Below are 24,050 nucleotides of genomic sequence, written 5' to 3'. Positions count from 1 at the left end.
GTGGTCCCTGATGGCCTGGAGGCTTTCAGGCAACAGTGAACGTTTCCAAGAATTTCGAAAGTAGCTTCAGAGTTCATACAGCAGGCAGGGCTCCCTCTACCAGGAAAAAATATTCCTAAGCATGGCGAGCATGGTTGAGTTGGTGCTTGAAGAAAGATGTGGATCCCGTGGAGGCATATCTCTCACACGTATTGAATTTTCTCTCTGAGAAAGGGTCTGAGGGGTTTTCTTACAGGTCAGTTAACAACATTCGATCTGCCATTTCGGCTAGGCATTCTCTGGTCGATGGTAGACTGGTAGGTATGCATCCTATGGTATGCAAACTTCTCAAGGGAATAGGAGTGGCAAATCCCCCTAAGGCTAAGAATTCCATTTTATGGGATGTTTCTAAAGTACTGAAATTATTTGACAGTTGGCCAGATAATTGGGAGAGGAGTTGGCCTAATAGCTAGAGCGGTCGACCTCGAATCTGGGGAACTTACTTTGAGTCTTGGCAATGACGCTGAACATCTTGTGATTCTGGGCAAATCACCTAATCTCCCTGTGCCTTACAAAAATTAATGTGTCCTCATGTAATGCAACTGGTGCTATGTAAAGCGCTCTGATACCCAATTTGGGTCAAGTTTGCACTAAAAAAAAACTCTGTAAAAAAGAAAATAATTCAAGTTTATCTAGAAAACAATTAACAGCTAAGTTGGCTATGCTTTTATGTTTATCCGCCTGCTGGTGTGTTTCTGATGTCAGAGTACTGGACCTAACAGGTAGAGTTTTCTCCCCTGAAGTGGTTTCATTTGTGATCTCTGCAAGAACAAATACTTTTTCTCGTTCTATTGACTATATTGCATTTCCTGCTAATGATAAATTGTGTGTGGTCAAATGCCTTGAAGTGTATTGAGAAAGTACCCAACCTCTCGGGCCGAGAGGTTGTTCAAGGCTGGTAATTGCATTGTAAAGATCTTTTAAACCTGTTACCTCTGCCATCATTGCCAGATGTCTCAGATATATCATGAATGAAGCTGGTATTAATACTGAAATATTTTGTGCTGACTCAGTGAGAGGCACTATGGCATCAAAGTCCTTTATGCTAGGTTCCAGTGTGCAGGATATAATGAGAGCAGCGGATTGGTCATCCGACTCTACATTTAAACAGTTTTATTATAAACCTGTGGGCGATATATCTGCTGTTGTTCTTGAAAAGCGTTAAACTAGCATAATCCGAAGCCTCTGGTCCTGTAATGGACGTTGCTTGTTTAAAGCAAAGAAAGAGGAAGTGCTCATGTCGAAGTGTGCCTTATACAGGGACAGTCTCTATGGTCGTTGGTGGTACTACTAAGCATTGTGGGAAATGCAGTTTATTGTATTTGACACGTTTGTTCATCAGCTGCTGTTAAAATTCAATAAAAAAAGAGAGCACATAACCCTCACCTCCAAGCCCTTAATAGAATTGAAAATTCTTGGCACGTTTTCTAGCAATTTATTTTAGCCCCTTCTAAGGATCCTTCCCTTTTTTACACTAAAAAAGCCATAGCTGGATCAACTTCTGGGGTAGTGGCTAATGTGTTGAACAATATTAATCTATAGTTTGTAATGTATTTTTTTTCAAGTTACATTTCTCAATTTGAAAATGTAAAATATATCCTGTAAATCTTGAACTCCACGATGGAAATAGATGGTGTTAAAGCTCCAGACCTCAGAACAGAAATCATATCAGAGTCAAATAAGGGTTACCCACGGCACCCAGAATCGCTTCACCTATCTCCCACTCCCCTCTGAAACAGAAGAAGATGCTAGATTAACAGGGGATACTCCCGTACCATCATTAGTCTGACTCGATAAATCTACAAACTGCACTTTGTTTCTAGGAATATCCATGTGCCACAATCCCAAATCTGGAAATACAAAACTGTGTCATGGGGCGGAACTGCTTCACTCCATTAGTGAATACAAATGAAATTACGAATCATGTGCAATATGCTGAAAACTAACCGTAGGGAAGTAAACATTGCAAGTATGTGCACAATAGTTAACATAAATGTAAACTTTACAAGTGAAAATACACATTTCTTCTACAGCAGCAATAAAGGGGTAGCATGCAGCCTTATTGAGTTCATTAACAGTTCTGAATTTGATTTGTGAGATCTTTATGAGGTTTTAAGGACTGGAGACTAATCTGTCAGTCTGCAGATTTACATGTTAAACAAGCATCCATGTTGGATGCTAATTTTGTGTTTATTTCTTGGCTGCTATAGATTTTAGAAGTAAAGAAGAGAAGTCAAATGAGGCACCGTTGTTGCAAAAATCAACACTGTGTGCAGGAGCAACACTACTATAATGTCTGGCAAGGGAAGAACTTATCATACCAGCCTTAACGTTTTATTTTTCCTGATCCAGCACAAAAGATGCGATCACATCTGCAGTAAATTTAGGTTTAAAGGCAAAACATCCTTATTCGTGTACATTGAACTGTGCACTCACAATTAAAGTAATGGTTCTGTGCAAATACTCTTTAAAATAGTAAATATGTAATTGTGACATTGACAATCGTTCTTGTAATCACATCTGTAGGTGTGTATGCTATTTCACAACCACTGCCATGCCTCCCAAACACTGAGTGAGGGAGTCTTCCTGCACTAGAGCCTGTCAATAGCGACTCTTCTTGCTGTTCTCCAGCTCCTATTTAGGAAGAAGCTCCACCCGCCCCTCGGAAATCTACCTGAAAGAGGAGTACGGGTGGATGAGGAACTTGCCGGCCTCTTTCATACGCCACCTCTCACGAAAGATGGCCCCACGGCTACGGTACAAGGCTAGCGTGGCCTTCCCCACCACTGGCAGGAACACTTTCGGCGGAATGTGCCAGAAGCCCATAGCCTCCATCAAGTAGGACTCTTGCTCCAGCTCCTGCGGGTCGGGGCCTGTCACCATGCCCCTGAACCACGGCACTTCCCGGATCCCTGTCATTTGCCTCCTTTTGGCTGTGAACCTGCGTTTCGCCCGTAATGCGTCCCTAGGCTTTTTGCCACCGGGAAGTGTTGTTTCCACGGGCGGTTCTGTGCCTCGAGAGTGTGTTGAGCCTCCATAAGTGGCTCTATGGTATTCTGTTCCCCGAGAGAATCCCGTGTCCATAGAGTCTGCGGTGCCATCATCAAAAGATACATGCCCGGCGTCCCTGCTGCTCTTTTTCGAGTCCTTTGGTGCTTTTCTCATGGCGGGATTCCAGGTACAGTTGTCGACTCCAGCTTCAGGCAGCACCTCTAGTGAACACTTAACTTCCGTTAGAGCGTAGGACTGGTGCGTTCCACAAACGGAAACTATTTAACTGCAACCGTTGGGGATCCAAAGAATGTTCAGGAAACAGGGTCGTTGCGCAGCTAGAAAAAAGAAAAGGGGGGGCCAATCGGCCCCCACGCAGGCATGGCAGGGCCCGGCCCCTCCCATATCCCGGCCCCTTCGTGGTGGCTTGTCCCACCCCCTTGCCCCGGAAGTAGTTTTGTGCTTCCGAGCCGGGGGGGCGGGGCCGCGACCACGAAGGGGTTAAGAGCCTGGGGAGCGGGGGAAGCGGCCTCTTTGTGCCCGCGCTCCCCAGGCTCGCTCATCGCCCCACCGTGGGGCTCTTTAATTTTCTCTTTTCTTTCCCTACAGGTTGCCTGGACTTGCTGTGGTCGTTTTTTCCTGCTGAGAGCTGCCGTGCTGTGGTCATTTTTGAGCTGCGGTCGGGGGGGCCAAGGGCTGTTTAATTTTCTTTTACTCTCCCTCTGCAGAATATACAGACTGGCATCTAACGGCGTGCACAATCCCGAAGTGAATTCGTAGCCTTTCAAGAGGTCGGACCGGGAGAGCACCGAAGGACGCGCCGAAAACCGGACCAGCGTGCTCCTCGGGGCAGCAGGAGAGTCGGGCGGCCGCGCATCACGGTTTTCTAGGTGGCGAGCAGGCTGAACGGCAGGCGAGACGACGGGGACAGAGTGTGAGTAATCCCGCGCTATGGTGCACTGAGGGGTGTGATTTTCGCCATAATTATGTGTGCGTAACGTATGGGATGCGAGGGAACCGACACGATGTCTTAGAGCTTTAACTGGGATGGCGTAATAGTGGCTCAGTTGTTGGAGTATGAGGCTGCCAATGCTATGATCACGGGTTCAATCCCCGTAAGGGGCATACTTTCAAGTGCAGATTGTGCAAAAAATGTATGCGTTCTCAATTTTAAAAGTAAAAATGTCCAGTCAGCTCGGTGACTCATCGGGTGAAGATGGCCCTTTACCGCTTTCACACTAACACTAATAATCTCTGTGGACTGATCCCCGGGGCGCATCTGAGGGGCAGGGAAGGCTAGCGAGCGATGTAGCTGCTGTAATGGCCTTTGGAGTCCGGATGTTCTTAAGGCTGCTGGAAAACAAGATTGTTTCTCGATATAGGATGCCTAAATGTAATGTTCACAAATATTTGTAAAAACCCCAGATGGCACCTAGTTGATAATGCTGCTCTACAGAGCGAGCACTACTTTAATAGAAATGAGGAAGCTTTTGTGCCTTCCTGCTGACGAACTAATGTTAATTTTCGGCACAGTATGAACACGAATGAAATGTCGGTACCTGTACGTATAAACTTAGCCAGCATCACAAGAAAAGCACTTTTCATTTGTGATCTTTCAAAGATAATTTTCAGCCTTCTTTATTCATGCTTAGCGGAAATCAGGATATAGCATGCTGTAACATGCACTGTGATCGCCGCAGGCCACATTTCTTGGTTTAAAAGCTCAAAAATGTGGATATGTTGCAGTGCTGAGAAGGTATATGCTGCTAGCCTGATTGATTCACTTCCCGACTTTGTTTGTCTCTGGGGTAGTGGGTTATATATAGGCAACACCCTTAATGTACCCTAAGGAATTCTCAATTGTCCTTTTGCACAATCCATAAGTGAACGATAATATTAATTACCCCTAAAAATTTGACCCTTCATTGACCCACTCATCTGTAATTCATCCACGTTTTTTGTGCTTTTTAGATGAGTGCACATTAGGCTGTCATTATGTTGCATACTTGCTCTACGGTCTATTTCCATGAGTGATGTTACTACACAGAGCCTGTTTCATGTGCACGTCTTTTCTGTCAGCACTACAACTAATCTATCTCTGCTAGCCAGGTACACCAAGACACTCTAACGGGCACAGAGAAAGGCAGAACAGACGCCGTAGGCAAAGAGGTAGACATTGGGCGGGGAGATGGGACGGCAGCCAAGACTGCCGACTCTGGTGTGGGAGACCAGGGTTCAAGACTACGTGATGGTTAGGATATACATGTACTTTTATATCAGCCCACAATTTCAAGCATGTTTGTAGATGTGATTACGTTCGCCATGAGCACCATGGGCTTGCTACGCCCACACGGTTTCAACCGCTCACAATATAAGGAAAGACGTATTGGTGCGTGGGTTGCACCACAAGTTGTTGCGGTTCTGTCCTACAACGGATGAAATATATACGTCCGTTTACCTGTAGCAGTGAACCTAATCACAGACGGTTGTTCACCACGGAGTCTCTTCATGAAGGGTTTTTTGAGTACATCATAGATACACCCAAGGAACTATCTGTTAAGCTAAGACTTGCGCCTGAAGTCTGGTTCCGGTCTGTTATTTTATTTACTCAATAGGATAATACGTTATTATGATGGTTAGAAAGTGGCAAGTTATCAAGGGCTATTGCCTTGGAGCAGGGCTGTGCCCCTTTTCCTCATCATTAGTCATGATAGATTCAAACTGGTTATTCTATGCACTTTCTAAAACTGACGTAGCACAGCATAAATGTCAATGGGTGCCCTAGATGAGTTGGAGACCGGCATGTTTGGTTTAGTTTGAATTTTAGCATTTACAAGCTGGCTATGCACCATGATAACCTTTAAATATTGTTTCATTGAACACATGATGTCCAAGTCAGCATGGCTGTGCGGAATCTTTTTATTGTATTCTCATCAAAGTTCTATGCATTCCAGAAACTGTTGTGAAAGTATGCTTCATAGACACAAGAACACGAGGGCTTGCACAGAGCGTTGTCAAACAACCCATTTAACCGGGGGAAATGAGTCTACTGGCTCCACTTCCGGTCATGTGTTTGGGACTGAATGGAAACCCTTCCCTCTTTTACCAATGCTCTATCCCAATCCAGATATCAAACTCACATGTCCACCCCCCCAAATTACGGTCTTATCTCTCTGTACTAGATCTCCTCCAATTCACTTAGGGTTCCAGTGTAGCGTGCCACTTGCAGAAGAAGCGCTTTGGTGCTTGCACTCTAGAATGATTATCATTGGTATCTACTGAGTTGATAGTAAAGAATCATGATAACTCCTACATGCTAATGCCCGCTTTCTGGGGTCCTCCTTGCGAGCAAACAGGTATGTAAGTGTAGGGCTTGATAGTGTGCTAGCCAGTTTTCCAGGTTGCGCGGCAACGGTGCTAAGCACAGACGTCAACCACGTTCTGTTGCAACTCAGGGCGGAAAGCCATACAAAGGAATTGGAATATTTCAATTTTCGTGTTTTACATTGATACTTTGAGGTAGGGTAGCGTGGTCCTTATACGGGAGAGACTGGTGGCATCGACCAGTGATGCCCCCAGAAGCCTGGGCTCTGCAGGGTCTATTTCAGCCATTACTGTGAATGACTGACTGTATTGCGCGGTGCGCAATCATTCCTAGGAACCACAAGCAGCGCTGATTGTGGAAATCTGTGAATTTTCAATGATACCGTCGGCGAAAGACCAAAATGAGAAGTTTTATCCTTGGGGGGTTACCTCAATTTTATGTTTCTACCGCAAATTGTTCGGTGGTATTAGATAACAACTGTATTTGAAAGCTATCCTAGTGGTAGCTGTGGAGGGAAGCCTTCAGGCTAAATCTTGGAGGAATGTAAAGCTGCTTGTTTTACCAATCTTAATCTCAGGAATGAATAAATGAAAGGAGGGCCACACCAGGAGTGTACAACATACATGTGTTGGTTCTGAGCACATCCAGTTAGTCCCTTTATGAGGTTGGAGGCAAATAATTAGTCAGTGAACTTATTTAACCCACGCAAAGGAAAAGCCTTTATCTCACAGGCCATCTCATGTTAGTACTAAGGTCAATGACATCAACCGATCCGATAGTCTCAGCAAGCTTGGAACTTCCCCACGCTAATGACCGATTGCTGGGGGGCCCTGATCTTACTACGCACCCTGGCCCCGGATGTCACACCTCAAAAGGTGTCCAAGAGCCTAGTTGTGGCATCACATAGGTCTGGGGATGCTTGTGATCAGGTCCGGTTGGCTGGGATGGTATTTGCCAGACGCCAAAGTGGGGAGCAAAAAGGCTCTGGTGCGATTTTACAGCCTGGCATAGTTGGGGCTGTGCTAATCCTTTTGTGTAAAGACTTGGATGCTGCACTGTCAAACACTGTCCCTCTTTTTTTTTTTCACACATAGATCCTATCATAAGGATGTGGGTAGAAAACCAGGATTAAGCGGCGATGTCCTCGTCTGCAGCACAATTTTCTTTTAGTAACGATGAATGTGATAATAGGAAGCCAATTGTACAGCCTAGCAGGGTTAGGGCGGTGCTGATCCTATGCTTAAAGACTTTGATGCGGTAATGGCAAACAGACTGTCCCTTTCAATCTTAGTTCTATTGCATAAAGACATGGGCGGAAAACCAGGAATAGGAGGAGATGTCCTGGTCTACAGCTGAATTTTAGTAACAAGGAAGGTGCACTTCACACTGTCTAACGTCCTTAAGGAGTCACGTGGGCACTATTGGATTCACGGTGGACCCCATGCACTTACATACGGGGTTAATGCCAGCTAGGGCTTAGCATCTGATGACAATGAATGCAGACACTGGTGGGGCAGCTATAGTTAGGAAGCCAGGAACCCTACCCATCGTACAGCGCTATTGCACGGCATTTCACACTGTGCATTGTCCTGAAGTAATCATTAATGGGCTATTGCATTTACGGTGGACTACAGGTCTAGGCTTTCATGAAGGTCATACTACCAGGCACCCTCACAGAACACTTACAGTTGGAAGTGTTAATGAGTATGCATCGGGCGCTCATTTTTATCTAAAACTTAGCATGTGATGGCAATGTAAGACAAGCACGTGTACGGCAGTTATCGCCAGAAACACTGATGGTTTGTGTTTATCTTTTCCATTTATGTATGGCTGGGCCCATGGTGGACATCCGTGAAGTGCTCCACATCACAACAGCTGCAACAGGTGGACAGCCCAAGGGATGCTTATGTCAGGTAAAGGAGGGCAAGCATCAACGCAAGTGGGATGGGCGAGCGAGCAAGGACGCAGGAGGTGCCAGCTCAGGGTTGATTGTTTTGTTTCTTGGGCCTGCGACGCAGGACGGAAACTACCCATGGATCATCACATCAACTCATCAGCATCACAGAATTGCCAGGAGGACATAAAGAAGACAGTGGTAGTGTGGGTACTAGGACATTCATATGTAAAGCACGCTAATCCTATTTCTTGCAGGATCGGGTAGACGGAGGGCGGAGAGTGGGGGGTGCACGGTCTCCTTCCACGGCAGGGGGGGGCTTTGCCTCAGTCAGGTCAGGGATTATATGTCGGATTTACTAAGAAGACATACTGCACCTCTTTCGGCGGTGATCCTTCATCTAGGGGGGAATGATCTGGCAGGCCTGGGTAGAAGGGTCCTCCTGGAAGAGATTATATCAGCAGCAGGGTGGCTGGCAAATCGGTTACCAGGGAGCGTGATTGTATGGTCACAGCTGATAACGAGAATGCAGTGGAGAGGGGGGGACTCAGCGCGTTGAATCACTCAGTAAAGAGGGTCAACAACAAGCTGGACAAGTTATTCAGAACTCCGGTCTTACAGACCATACCTCATGGGTGTATCTGGGGGGAGCACTTCTACCTGCGGGCGGGGTCCATTTAACAGAGGCGGGAAATGCCCCTTTTCATAAGGAATATCTTGGCATGGGGTAGAGATTATATCACCAGCAGGGTGGCTGGCAAAGTGGTTACCGGGGAGCGTGATTGTATGGTCACAGCTGATACCGAGAATGCAGTGGAGAGGGGGGGACTCAGTTAGCGCGTTGAATCACTCGGTAAAGAGGGTCAACAACAAGCTGGACAAGTTACTCAGAACTCCGGTCTTACAGACCATACCTCATGGGTGCATCTGGGGGGAGCACTTCTACCTGCTGGACGGGGTCCATTTAACAGAGGCGGGGAATGCCCTTTTCATAAGGTATATCCTGGCATGGGTTGAGGTCTTGGGAGGTAGGTTATGACCTTTCTATAGGTAGGTGCGGGGGGGGGCCAGATAGTCGGTCAACTATGCTGGCCTGTGGCGGTAAGGTCATAATCGGTGAGCAGCATTTTAAGGTCCTTGGGGGGGCGGGCCCATTCACGAAAGGGCCGCCCGTCGGGAGGGATTGGTCTCTCCCAGAACTTCAGGGGCAGGATATGATATCCATTACTTAGAAGGGTGCGGGGGAGGGAGTCCACGCTTTCCTCAGGCTGGTAGCCACCCCTCACAGACACTATGACGTCATCAAGGTGCGCAAGTGTGGGCCCTCCTGTTATGGTTTAATGGAGTTCAGAGCGCACGGGGTGAAACGTGCCCTGGGTTGCGCATGCGCATCTCGAACGTGAGAGCGTAGCTGTAAAGGATCTGACACCGGTTAGCGACCTTGCCGTCCGACTTAATTATTAGAATGCTTAATTTTCAGAATGTTTAGATTCGGTTAGGAAACACGCTGTACTAGATATTTGTTAAGGTTAGCCCATCTTACAATGTCAAAATGGATGTAATTTAATGTTCTGAAAGGTGCATTCAATAATTGTCAAAAAATGTTTATTTTATTAAAATTTTCATTTTATTTTCATATTTTAATAAATACGGCCAGGGGTCCCTTGACCCCTGCCTTCCAAAGACCCATGTGTTGACTTGCTGAATTAAGTAATGCAATTTGTGTAGTAAGGAGGGGGGTGGCCGGTAGTCCCAGACCATGAGAAAAGGGGGGGCCAATCGGCCCCCACGCAGGCATGGCAGGGCCCGGCCCCTCCCATATCCCGGCCCCTTCGTGGTGGCTTGTCCCACCCCCTTGCCCCGGAAGTAGTTTTGTGCTTCCGAGCCGGGGGGGCGGGGCCGCGACCACGAAGGGGTTAAGAGCCTGGGGAGCGGGGGAAGCGGCCTCTTTGTGCCCGCGCTCCCCAGGCTCGCTCATCGCCCCACCGTGGGGCTCTTTAATTTTCCCCACCCTCCATCCCCTTGGTTAGCGAATTGGGTAATGACAATGGTAGGTATACTGTTTAATGTTGTCACTTGATCATAAGAATGGTATGATTGCTGCCTCGGGCGTTCCCCCCGTTCACAGGTGGGATGTGCAGGTATATATGCTTGGTGCTTCGCTGTGGTGTTAACTTATTGTCTCCTTAGGCCTTTTTTCCCGTTTACAGGAAAATGTACAGATGTAAATGTTGTGCAGATGTTTTTGTGTGTTGCTGTGATTTTTAACTAACTTTCTCCTTAGGCCCCTTTTTTCCCTCTTAGAATAGCAATGTCGTATTTATTATGTGGGTCTGGCGGTAAGGTCATAATCGGTGAGCAGCATTTTAAGGTCCTTGGGGGGGCGGGCCCATTCACGAAAGGGCCGCCCGTCGGGAGGGATTGGTCTCTCCCAGAACTTCAGGGGCAGGATATGATATCCATTACTTAGAAGGGTGCGGGGGAGGGAGTCCACGCTTTCCTCAGGCTGGTAGCCACCCCTCACAGACACTATGACGTCATCAAGGTGCGCAAGTGTGGGCCCTCCTGTTATGGTTTAATGGAGTTCAGAGCGCACGGGGTGAAACGTGCCCTGGGTTGCGCATGCGCATCTCGAACGTGAGAGCGTAGCTGTAAAGGATCTGACACCGGTTAGCGACCTTGCCGTCCGACTTAATTATTAGAATGCTTAATTTTCAGAATGTTTAGATTCGGTTAGGAAACACGCTGTACTAGATATTTGTTAAGGTTAGCCCATCTTACAATGTCAAAATGGATGTAATTTAATGTTCTGAAAGGTGCATTCAATAATTGTCAAAAAATGTTTATTTTATTAAAATTTTCATTTTATTTTCATATTTTAATAAATACGGCCAGGGGTCCCTTGACCCCTGCCTTCCAAAGACCCATGTGTTGACTTGCTGAATTAAGTAATGCAATTTGTGTAGTAAGGAGGGGGGTGGCCGGTAGTCCCAGACCATGCGTTTGGTTACCGTATGCTCTTTATTACAAAGACTAATTAAAAACGTAGCAAAATATATAGGCAGCACAAGCCAACACGTAGAATTTAATCCAAGTTAAAATAGTGAGATTGAAGTGGAAGAAGGCTCAGAATTAAAATTCAAATAGTCAGCGAGCAAAAAGTGCAATCACGCCGATAGTGCAGAACGAGTCCAAATTTGAACCATTTTGCTGTTAGGCATTCTCCCCCCTGTGCTAAGCTTTTTTTTTGGGGGGGGGGGGGGGGGGGGTAGTTTGTGCTTGGGCCCCTGAAACGTTTTGTCCACATAAGGTATCCATGCCAAATTTACACCCTTTTCTTCCAACATCATAGGGATTTTAACCCCTTGAACGCTCATGGAATTCCCCATTTGGTGCGGATGAATTCCAAGCGTGCGCGAATCGAACGGCCCACCGGCCATCCGACACACTCGGCCACCGTGACGTTGGACGGCCGGGGCCCGTCTGGCGCATGGAAAGGGTTAAAGGTACCCAGGGTTTGTGGATTCACCTTGAGGAGACCCAGAAATTAGCCAAAATACAGCTACTTTTTTTGGGGGGGGAGGGGGGAATGGGAAAAAGTGCTGCAGAAGAAAGCATCTGTTGTTTTCTCTGCAAATGGTATCAACAAAGGGTGTGTGGTGCTGAAATCATCTTCCCAGCCTTCAGGGACAAGTTAGAAAACCAAAATTATTATATACAGTTTTGGCATTTTACTGGGCCATAGCCTATTTTTGCTACTTTTTGTGCTTTTAACCTCCTTCCAGTTAGTGGTAGAAATGGGTGTGAAAGCAATAATGGATCCCGGAAAGCTAAACATTTCTTAAAAGTAGACAAAATTGTGAATTTAGCAAATAGTCATTTGTGTAGATCCTTCAAGGTTTTCTTATAGAAACAAACAGTTGAAAATAAGAAAAATTGAAAATGAGTAATAAAAAATAGCCATTTGTGCCAACGTTTTCACCTGTAACTTCTTCTAAGTATGACATATTTTTTAAAGCAATATACCGTTACATCAGCTGGACCCTTCTTGATGTAGGGATATATAGGACATGTAGGTACACCAAAAACCAAGGAATCCAGAGCCAATAACTGAGCAGCATCTTGAAATGGTTTTTCATTGTGTACCGAGTATATAGCAATTTATTTGGTAAAATATGAAGAGTGAAAAATAGGTATCAAAGACACCTATGTATTTCCGAAATGGCAACAAAATATTGAGTTTAGAAAACAGTAGCTATTTTCACATCTCCAAAATTGCGGGTACCCATACTAGCATGTGAATTATAGGACATTTTTCAAAGTGACTTCCTTTTTACACATTGTCTTACAATTGGAAGTCAGAAATGCACAGAAAGTCAATAGGTAATACCAGTTGCTCTTAAATTCTGAGTTCCCCTAAGTCTCTTGATAAAAATGGTACCTCAATTGTGTGGGTAGCCCTAGTGCCCGCAACAGGAAACAGCCCAAAATGCAACGTGGACACACCACATTTTTACAGTGAAAACAGACCCTTATTTTGCAAAGTGCCTAGCTGTAGATTTTGGAGCCTAGTTCAGTCGGCACCTATGGAAACCTAGCAAACCTATACATTTTTGAAAATGAGACACCCATAAGAATTCAGGATGGGGTGACTTGAGTGGATCTCACCAGGTTCTGTTACCCAGAATCCCTTGCAAATGTCAAACTTTGTTAAAAAATAAACACATATTCCTCACATTTCTGTGATGGAAAGTTCTGGAATCTGCGTGGACCCACACATTTCCACCCACCCCTTATTCCCCAAAGGCTTCTGATAAAAATGGTACCTCACTTGTGTGGGCAGGCCTAGTGCAGACGACCGGAAATGGGCCAAAACACAATGTGGACACACAGTGAAAACTGACCCTCTTTTTGCAAAGTGCCTAACTGTAGATTTTGAACTCTAGCTGTGCCGGCACCTAGGGAAATGTGAGAAGCTGGCCTGGTATATGATGTCCACTAATGTAAGTGGTACAAAAGGGGGTGGTGATGGACGGAGCATCTGAACCAATCAAACACTCACACCTAGTCAACAGATCTGGGTTAAATCCATCACCGTTCTTTAGCCCACTCTGCCACCCCAGTTCTGACATGGCCATATGCAAATCAGTCTGACCCTGTGCCTCATGGGAACAGTCCAGCCCGAACTGCCAAGCCATGCCTTCCCTGGACTGGAAACAAGCTTCCGAGGACCGGTTTCTGGCATTTCAGCCGTCTTCAGCCCGGCCTGCTTGAATCCAGTGGCAAAGTGAGCAAGGGACTCACGTCTGAGCATACCCTGCCAACTTATGGCGAACGAAGCGGTTAGCGCACAGGTTGCGCGGGGCGCCAGGAATGCTGCCTCTTTGTCTCTTACTCATTTAACCTATTCGAGAGATGAGCTCATAAGTTTGGACCCCCGTTCTATACCAAGCCGCCAGCCTCACACCTTTGCTAGGCGTCAGGAGCCCCTGTCCTGTGGCTTGCTTAACGTTAGATCCCTCAGCAAGCATCACGTGGAAATTGCACTTCTCATTGAGTCTTATGAGTTAGACGTGCTTTTCATGACAGAGACATGGACCAGAGCGGATAGTGCGGTGGAATTGGGCCTGGCCTGTCCCCCTGGCTATAAAATCAGGCACAACCCTCGTGTAGGGACTAGAGGAGGTGGTGTAGGTTTCATTTTTAGGGAAGCATTGGATATCTCCCAGCTGGAGACTAAGGAAATCCCGGGTTGTGAACTAATGGGCTTCTCCTTAAAAGGACAAGGAGGCGTCCTGTATTCTGGGCTGCTGGGCTATAGACCCCCTGCCAATGCTCTGTCAGCCGTGCCTGAGCTGGTAGATCTGATTTACGATCTTTCCAACACCCATGCCAGGATTATGGTTCTGGGAGATTTTAATCTGTGGCCGGATGGGCCTACAGACCCAGCTTATAAAGATCTGGTCCAGGCCTGTTGCAACATCCATCTGCAGCAGCTGGTACTCTCCCAGACTCATTCAAAGGGTCACGCCCTAGATTTGATCTTTGCAGATGCTAGTCGGGTGACTGTACGGAACATCATTCCTCAATGCTGGACGGACCATGCTCTTGTCCACTTCTCTCTTCTATCCCTGTCGATACATCGAAAAGTGGCAGTACAGGAGCTACTACTAAGCTTGGTAGGCAATGGTCAAGGCTCCTGAAACAGTCGAGCCTGCCAACTCTGCTTTCAGAGGGTTTTACCTTAGGAGGCAGTGTGGAGGAGAGTTATGAGATCCTTAGCCAGCACATTTCTGACTCATTGGCTGAACTGGCCCCTTTGCGGAAAACCAGGGACAGGGCCAAACGTGCCATGCCTTGGTTTTCAAAGGAGCTTCTCCAGCTGAAACTCCAGTGTAACGGGCGGAACGTGCCTGGAGGAAACAGTATCTTGAGTCAGATAAAGCTCTCTTTAAACAGGCATTGACGTCTATAAAGCGCAGATTAAGTGTGCCAAGGCCAGATTTCTCGAGGAGACGCTATTGCTAGCAGTGAACAAATCTCAGGCATTGTTTAGGATCGTTAAGGATCTTTCTTGTCCTGCCTGTGCTACTAATGACATTCCAGCCTCTCAATCATTATGCGACTCTCTGGCAAAGGCCTTCGAGGACAAGATTGCTTCTATCTTGAGCAATCTGGGTACTCCGGCCATCTCTGATCCCCAGTCTACCCCTAATTCTGTACTGGTAACCAACCCCAGGACTCCGGAGGTGGATGGAAGGCAAGCTCGGCTGAACAGTTTCCCCCTTCCGTCCTTTGAGGATTTTTGCTCATTGGCCGACGGGGTCTCTTCGGGCTCTCCCCATGACCCGTTACCGCATACATTTTGGAAACTGTTCCATGAGGAGCTCTTCCCTCCCCTTCATGCCATCTGTTGTCAGTCCCTCAGTACCGCTCGGGTTCTGGATTGTTGGAAGTTGGCAGTGGTATCTCCGCTTCTGAAGAAGGACACGCTGGATCCTTCCTGTTCAGCGAACTACAGGCCTGTTTCATTGCTTCCTTTTCCAATTGAGATCTTGGAGAAGCTGGCCACTAAACATCTGTCCAGCTTCATAGAGATCAACGCCTGCCTGGACGTGGCTCAGTTTGGCTTTAGGCCAGCCCATGGTACTGAGTCCGCACTGGTGACCGTTTTGGATGACCTTAGTTCGCGTGTCAACCTTGGTCGAGCAGCCTTTCTAGTGCTGCTCGACATGTCGGCCGCGTTCGATACGGTCAGCCATGCCATTCTGGTCAGGAGACTAGAGGAAATTGGGGTGTCCGGCCTGGCTCTGGACTGGTTGGTCTCTTATCTCGGTAATAGACACCAGGTGGTAGCCTTGCCGCCCTATCGTTCTGACATCAAAAAAGTGGGGCAGGGCGTACCCCAAGGGTCGGGCCATTAGCCCTATCTTATTTAATCTGTATCTCCGTCCCCTGGTCAGGCTGATTAAGTCCTTCGGCATCGCGGTCATCAACTATGCCGATGACACGCAACTTATCTTCTCTTTTGAGGGTAGGTATGCTGTGTCTCAGGAGACCTTTCACCGCTGTATGACAGCTACCGCGGATTGGTTGAGTCAAAACTCCCTGCAATTTAACAGCTCAAAAACTGAGGTACTGCACTGTTTGATGGATCGCACCCCTCGGCCTCTGCCGCTGGATTTTTGGCCTTCTTCTTCCCAAGGCACTGTTTTGGCGGCAGATTCTGTTCGAAATCTGGGTGTGATGTTTGGATCTAACTTACAGTTAGACACGTCTGTGAACAAAACTGTGGCTACTTGTATGATGCTACTCCGCACATTGCGGAAGATCCTTTACTTGCTCCCGGCTCACGCCCGACCAGAGGTAGTGCGTAGTATCCTCTTAAGCAGGCTTGATTACTGCAACGCGCTACTTCTGGGTGCGCCAGTTACCCTTGTGGGTAAACTGCAGCGAGTACAGAATATGGCTGCTAAGCTGGCTCTTTCTCGACGGCGTTCTGATTCCTCTTCCTTGGCGCTCATGGACCTTCACTGGTTGCCAATCCTCCAGCGCATTGATTTTAAAGCATTATGTTTAGTATTTAGGGCCCTTCTTGGTCAGGGGCCGTTTCCGCTGCAGGCAATGTTTTCCTGGTATACGCCTACTAGATCTCTTCGTTCCTCGTCCTTTAGATTTACCGCAGCTAAATTGTGGAATTCCTTACCCCTGCCTTAGAGAAGTATGGGGAACCTTTCCTCCTTTAAAAAAGGATTAAAAACATACCTCTTTCCTAGGATAGTGTAAAGATTGTAGTAGTGTAACATCGCGTAAGGTCGGCCAAAAGTCAAAAGCACCAGGATACCCTTTGGGTGACAGTTTCTGCGCTATATAAATATGCCATAAAAAAATAAATTTAAAAAAAGCGGTACAAAAGGGGGTGGTGATGGACGGAGCATCTGAACCAATCAAACACTCACACCCAGTCAACAGATCTGGGTTTAATCCATAACCGTTCTTTAGCTCACTCTGCCACCCCAGGTAAGACATGGCCATGTGCAAATCAGTCTGACCCTGTGCCTCATGGGAACAGTCCAGCCTGAACTGCCAAGCCATGCCTTCCCTGGACCGGAAACAAGCTTCCGAGGACCGGTTTCTGGCATTCCAGCCGTCTTCAGCCCAGCTTGCTTGAATCCAGTGGCAAAGGGTGAAATTCGTCATCAGGGGAACTCCCTCGCCTTCTATCCCGATTATACGATGGTGGTTCCTCCCAGCCAAATGGCTACTCCTGAAACATGAAGTCTCATACTCCCTGGTCTATCCAGCCAAACTGCGTGTCAAAGATGGCTCTCGTCTACACTTTTTCACCGCGCCTAAAGCTGCCCTGGCCTATGCGAAGAAACTGGACAAGCAACAGCGCTCTTACCCATCCAGCTCCCAGCCAGCTGACGGCGGTGGTACAAGTGACATTGACTGAAACATGGCCTTCACTGTTGATATTATTATTCTGTACCTAGCTTGATCTGATATTCTTCTTTATTGCAACCTGATTGTTGTGTGTGTATATAGGACAGCTACAGTTATTCATTGCCTCTGCTACCCGTATGCCCACAAGCTTGTAGTCCATGTTATGATAGTGGGGCGCTTTCAGCCTCCTTTGTTATTGCCCACTTTGACTTTGCTCTGGGCAGCTGCTGTGGGCCTCTGGTGTCTGATGTTTGATTCCTGATTTGCTTTGTTGCGCTGTACTCCTGGTGCAGGGGAGTTTCACGATTTGCTCTTGTTACAGCAACTGATGTCCCCCTTACATGTGGCTAGGCCACCCTGTCCTAGTGGCGGGGGTGTACGCCTGGTGGAGTCATGCCCCCTTGGGATGATTCCTTGTTGTGCTTGTGATTCTTCTCTTCCCAGTTGAGGATTCCCTGTGAGGGTGGGATTGGGTACTCAACCTGATTGGGGGGTTGTAGTGGGTGGGGGGTGGGGAGGGGGTTGTGTTCTTTGATGTTGCCTCTCCTTAGAGGTGAAGTATTTTTGCTTTTCTGTCTTGATTCTCATTGTTTGTTCTTTAATGCAGCATATGATGTTCTGCAAAACCTGGCACTCGCTGTTTTGCTTTCACTGCCACTTCTTATATTGCTTATTTTACATTCATGTTTCTTCTCTAATATCTGACACTACATTTTGGACCTGGAACGTCTGGGGTCTAAATGACTTTCGCAAGGCACGCCTTATCCACGCTCACCTCACATGCCTCTACATGGATATTTGTTTCCTCCCGGAAACCCACCTTCTTTTTGGCCACCTCCTCCAGATTGCAGGCATGACATTAGGGTGAGATCCACTCGTCATTTTATTCCAACTACTCCAATGGTGTTTCCATCCTCCTTCGCAGGGGGCTCCCCGGCACACTTCCCAATACTTCATTGACCCCGAGGATAGATATGTTATTTCACAGGGAACCCTCCACTCTCAACCCTTAATACTAGCTGCGATGTATGGCCCCAACACCGACTACCCTGAATTTTTTATTAACGTCTAGCAACTCATATCCTAATTGGGTCCTTGCCCTCTACTCTTCGGGAGCAACTTTAACATTGCTCCTTCCCCTACATTAGACCGCCCCGGGCTGCGCGCACAACATCCTCTGGCCACTGCTCTCCTTCACTCTATCATCTCTGACTATTCATTGCTTGACGTGTGGAGACATGCCAATCCGTATCTGCGTGAAGGCACTTGCGTGTCCGGCTCGTGGGGGTGCTGGTCCCGACTGGACCTTTGGCTCGCCACTCGTGACGTCGCCTCATGGGTCACATCTGTCGATCATATGGCCTGCACCCTTTCGGATCACGCTCCTGTGCAATTGCGCTTGCAGCCCCCATCGTCTATACGCCGTATGTTTGCTTGGAGACTACCCCCAAACACGCTCCGGGATACGGTCTTTCATGAAGATATCCGTACCGCTGTAGTTAATTATTTTGAGCTCAATTTTGGCACTGTGGAGTCCCCATCTACCCTCTGGGAGGGCTTTAAGGTTTTTATCAGGGGTGAGTGCATCTCTCAACAGTCCGGTGTGCTGCACTCATTTTGTGGTACACTTGAACGCCTTGAAACTGAGATTAAAGCTCTTGATCTGCAACAATCCCTGGATCCGCAGCCTGATACCTTGGCACAGATCCGAGGGAAAATTTCCGAATTCCATGAGGAGGCGGACAGAGAACTCACATTTTTAGGTAAGATGACGAAGGCTCGGCGATATGGTGAGGGCGATCGCCCGGGCAAGACCCTGGCCAACCTGCTCCAATCCCGCATGCATCCTTTTATATTGCCGCTCTACAGGACGGGCCTTCTACTAGAACCATCTCCCCTTTAGAAATCACTGCCCGCATTTCTGCCTTTCATACCCAACTATACTCTGCTGGCGTGGCGCCCTCTTGTGAGCCCCTTGATCAGTATTTCAACACCATTGTGGTCCTATGGCTGGGTAATGGGCACCGGGAGTACCTGGACGAGCCGTTCACCCAAGAGGAGATTGCTGTCGTCATCTCCGGGCTCTCTGTGGACAAGGCCCCCGGTTTAGATGGCCTCACCCCGGACTTCTATAAACAGAATTCCCCTCTCTTGATCCCACGTCTTGCCGCCATGTATAATGATTCCCTCTAGTGAGGGTGCCTCCATCCTTCTCTTCGGAAGCTATGCTCACTCTACGACTTAAACTAGATAAATCCCCCCGAGATGTGCGATTCGTACCGTCCGTTGTCCCTCATCAATATTGATAATAATATCTATGCCAAACTACTCGTCACTCGCCTTCTTCCTTTAATGCCGTTGATAGGATGTCTGGACCAATCCTGCTTTACCCCTCGACGAGCCTCGTCCCATAATCTCCGTACCATTTTTGCCGTCCTACATCAAATCAACCCCTCTTTTCCCCACAGTCGCAGCACTTCTCGATGCAGCTAAGGCTTTTGACACCTTAGAATGGCCTTTTCTCTTCTATCTTCTTCCCCGGCTGGGCTTCAGTCCAGATTTTGTGCATAAAGTACAGCTTTTATACACCCTCTCTACAGCCCGCATTAGAATCAATGGGCAAGTGACGGAGCAATTGCCCATTTCGAGAGGCACCAGGCAGGCGTGTCCTCTCTCTCCCTTGGTTTTTGCCATTGCTATAGAACCCTTGCCGCCCAGGTTTGACAGCATCACACTCAACTTGGCATTGGCTTTGCGGCCCTCGCTTTTGTTGTATCCATGTACACGGACAATGTCACCCTCTACATTCGCAATCCACAGGACAATCTCGGCCCTATGGCGAGGGAGGTCCAACAGGTTTGGTGCCCTTTCTGGCATCCAACTTAACTGGAATAAATCCGTTCTTTTCCCCCTCACTAATGCTACTAAGCCTTTTACTCCTGACTTTCCATTGGTCTGGGTGACTGGCCCCATCAGGTACCTCGGTATCTGGCTCAGTCGAGACAGGGATGAACTTTGGCGATCAAATTTTGGCCATGCAGTCGACTGGCTGGAGTCCAAATCACCTGCGTGGCAAAAACTTCCCTTGTCGCTCGCAGGACAAATTGCTATTGCAAAAATGGTAGTTCTTCCGAAATTTCTATAACTCTTTCTAAACGTCCCGATTCCACTCACCTCGCTCTTTTTTCGCAAATTACAGTCACATATCAGTGCTTTGATCTGGGCTGGCCGTCAACCCAGGATCGCTTATAATGCCCTCGGTGGCATGGGCGCTCCCGACCTTAGATTGTATGCGCTCTGCGCCCAAGCCTGTTTCCTCCACTTCTGGCTGCATCCCACCCCCTTCCAACCCCATGTTGCTGTTGAGGCTGACCTCGCCTTTCCTTGGCCTCTCCAGACTGCGCTTTTTATTGCACCTAACCCCCGCGCGGCAAGATTGAAACAGTGGAGTGCCTGCGTTGGGCTTGGGATGGACTTCGGAAGCGTGCAGGCAGTTCCATACTTCACGCTCGCTCCATACACCGTTAGCCCCCCACAGTATCCGTAGCACCGGGACACTCAATCGAGTAGCCGTGTGCTTTATAAGTCCCTAATAACATAACATAACACCTGACATGCAATCCAGTGTTTCCCCCCTACAGGCGTCTGGCATGGCTAAGTATGCTGCCGCTTAGGCCTTACCACCTTTCCGGATATCTACCCTAACAACTCCTTCTTTCCCCTTCCCGGGGATGTGGGGCCGCTGAATTGGCTTCTTTACTATCAGATTTGTGCTACTTGTAAAGCTATTCACCCCACATTCCCTAGGCCCCCCAGTGTTGACTGTCCTCGAGGTAGTCCATACCTCTAGCTCATTTTACAAAATGGTTACCCGCCTCTTTGCTTTATCGCTTGCCGCCTCCCCTGCCAGCCCTGAGAGGGTTCGCACCACTTGGAGCACGGATCGTGAAGTACCCCAGGATGTTTGGTTGTATTGCTGTAATCAAATCAAGCTCTTGTCTCCCAACTATCGTCTACGGCTCATACATTTTAAATATATCCATAGGCTAGGGGTGGAGCTTGCGAGCTGCAAGATGGCTGCTTGAGCGCTCAGCTCTGTGTAGCCGCCACATTATCCAACCAATATCCTGATTTGGAAGTACCGAACAACCCAGCTTTGGCACTGCGCTGTGACTGGGAGCATCTGGCAACGATCGGAGCCGTTCGTGGTCCTTCGGCCACTCTCCTAGTGTGGACAGTCTGCTGCATCCTACATGCTCAGCGGAAGCATTGATCTGGGGTAAGAGCCGGCAGCTGTGGAGCAGTGCCGTTCTCGCGCCTGGATTATTGCGCCCCTTTGCAACTTGGGGAACAACACTCAGCACGAGTGGTCGCTGCTACACCCTGACCCTGCGGATCGCCGCTCAAGGTGAGTCGCCCTCCTCCATTGCGAAATAATCACGAAGCAGAGAACCCCGCACTTGCACACAAGGCGGACAGTGGAGGCGAGGGAGCAGAGGTTGCACTGGGATGGTCTGCAATCGGATAGTTTCCAACTTCCATGCGGCGTCCCGCAGGGATCAGCCCTATCCCCGACAATGTTTAACATCTACGTCACCCTGTTGGCCAGACTTATCAGGAGGCATGGTTTTGCCCTGGTCTCATATGCTGATGATTCCCAGCTTGTTATCTCCATTACTAATAAGCCTGAGGCCACAGCCGCCAGGTTTCATGTTTGTCTCACTGCGACCATGACCTGGATGAACCACAGCTTCCTGAAAATTAACACCAACAAAATGGAGGTGATGGATTTTGGCCCGGGCCTGCCCCTGTAGAATGATTCCTGGTGGCCGACTGAGGCCGGGGAATGCCCGCGCCCTGTCTCCAAGGTCAGGAACCTCGGGGTCATTTTTGATGACCAATTGAAATTTTTTGCCTAGGTAAATAGTCTCACCTCCTCTTGCTTCTTTTTACTAACAACCCTGAGAAAAAATCTTTCCGTTCATTTCACATGAGTAGCAAAAGACGGTGATGGTGGCACTCTTCTTGTCCAAGCTGGACTATTGCAACGCCCTTTTTATGGGCATTGACAAGTCCCTGTTGAGAAATTGCAATCCGTACAGAATGCCGAAGCAAGACTACTTTTAGGCATACTCAAAGGACAATCAGCTTCGGCAGGAATTACATTACTATACTGGCTCCCTGTCCAGCAGTGGGTGGAATTTAGGGCTTTATGCCTTGTGCATAAAAGCACTTTACGGTGGCGGTGCTGAGGACATTCAAAGATTGTTCCCTCCCTGGGGCGTGGCTTGACCGGCTGCAAGATGGCCGCACTTTAAGTGGGCCCTGCCGGCCAAGCTCAAACATCCCCCACAATCCTGCGGTTATCGCTACTTTTGGTGCACAGCGATGCCTTTTCCAGGCTCCTAGGGTTACAGTGCACTCACCGATTCCGGAATGGCGCTTCTGGGTGCCCCCTCAGCGAAGATCCGGATCTCGTGGCTGGTGCTGGGCTACTTTGCTGTGTTGCTGTCCATGCCCTCGCCCGCGCCGTCATCGACTGTGGGGCCGTGGTGCTGTGACGTTGCCTGCTGGGGCCCTTGGACACGATACGCGGTGAGTCGCGCCATTGCCGGGGGGTCCGCCGGTGGGGCTGGGGGCCGCTCGCAGTGCGACCTGTTCTAGCGGCGCCGCAGCCTGGTCACGGCCTAGTTCCTGGCCCCGGCCTCGCGCAAGTGCGGCATTACGGTGACTGGGCTGTGGGAGAGGCGTGCCCCCCTCGCTCCCCTCGCCGGTGTCTCCCCCTCGGCGCGCCCCGACTGCTGTTCCCCACAGTCCCCCGCTGTTCTGCACTGGGGGGCGGGACTGCCCTCGCGCCTTCACCGCCCTTGGCGCCTCCTCCATTAGACCCGCTGAGGTCCGTCTGCTGCTCCCGGTTCTGGCGGCATTGCCCGCTCCTGTGTACGGGACGGAGGGACTGCTGCGTCACCTTGACCTACTTTTCGTGATTACCCGCCCGGCTGCCTGAAAGCGGCCTCAGTACTCTTCTGCTGCATCATACTGGCCCCCCATGCCGTTGTGAGTCAACTCAGGGCCAAATTCACTGTTGTCGGCCCCTCAACAGCCATTGGGCCCGTCGGATTGCTTCTGGGGCCTGCCCTCATCCTACTTTGCCGCAGCCTCCCCTGGTGCCAGGAGCTTTGGCACTCAGCCCACCTGTGAGCCCCTGGGCCCCTCTACCACTTGGGGTGACCTGGGGTGCCCCCCCAGACTTCAGCCGGGGCGTGACGCCCTCCACAGTTCTGCTGCTCATCTCTCAGCCTCCTGCTGCTACTTGCTGTTCCGTTCGGATTGGCAGTGCCCCCTGGTTCTGCTAGTTCTGCCCTGGACCCGTGCCCGCCGCCTGCAGCACCGACATGGGCCTGGGCCCCCGCACCGTGCTCCAGTCATCCTCTTCTCCTCCTCTATTGGTGGCGGCTGGGCTGGGGACTGTGGTTTTATTTCTTTTTCTTCCCTTCTGGCTTCTCTCATACATATCTGACTTCTGTCAGCTTTCCAGGACGGTAGTCACTGGAGCCCAACTGCCTCTTGCCTAGCCTGGGCCCTCCCTGGTACCTATACTACTGACACTCTATTGTTATATGAGCCCTTGGGACCCCCTGCTGGGGCTACTTGGGGTGCCCTCCACCGGGCCGGGATGCAACCCCCACATGCTCCTGTCGCCCATTCACCAGGGGCATCCAGTTTTGGTTTGTCACCCCCCTCGGCTTGGACAGTGCCTTCTGGATTAGCTGGGCCAGCGCTGTGCCTATCCCCGCCGCCTGCCGCCCCGACTTTGTGACCTCCGCACTGTGTCGTGCTCCGGTTTTCTTCTTC

The 24,050-nt window shown here is 48.9% G+C and overlaps 1 protein-coding gene across 1 annotated transcript in view; it reads right to left on the bottom strand.

Annotated features, from left to right (window-relative positions):
* The window catches only part of LOC147708073 (potassium/sodium hyperpolarization-activated cyclic nucleotide-gated channel 1-like), a 2,256,393-nt gene extending 2,253,070 nt beyond the window's left edge, over positions 1-3,323 (bottom strand). The window contains exon 1 of the mRNA XM_086925298.1: positions 2,714-3,323. Coding sequence (XP_086781424.1) covers positions 2,714-3,204 — 491 coding nt within the window. The 5' untranslated portion in view covers positions 3,205-3,323. The remainder of the gene's footprint in view (positions 1-2,713) is intronic.
* Positions 3,324-24,050: the final 20,727 nt, after the last annotated feature.

The sequence above is a fragment of the Lissotriton vulgaris genome, chromosome 6 (assembly GCF_964263255.1).
Source record: "Lissotriton vulgaris chromosome 6, aLisVul1.2, whole genome shotgun sequence".
Taxonomy (NCBI): domain Eukaryota; kingdom Metazoa; phylum Chordata; class Amphibia; order Caudata; family Salamandridae; genus Lissotriton; species Lissotriton vulgaris.
This window is presented reverse-complemented; position numbering and strand designations above follow the sequence as displayed.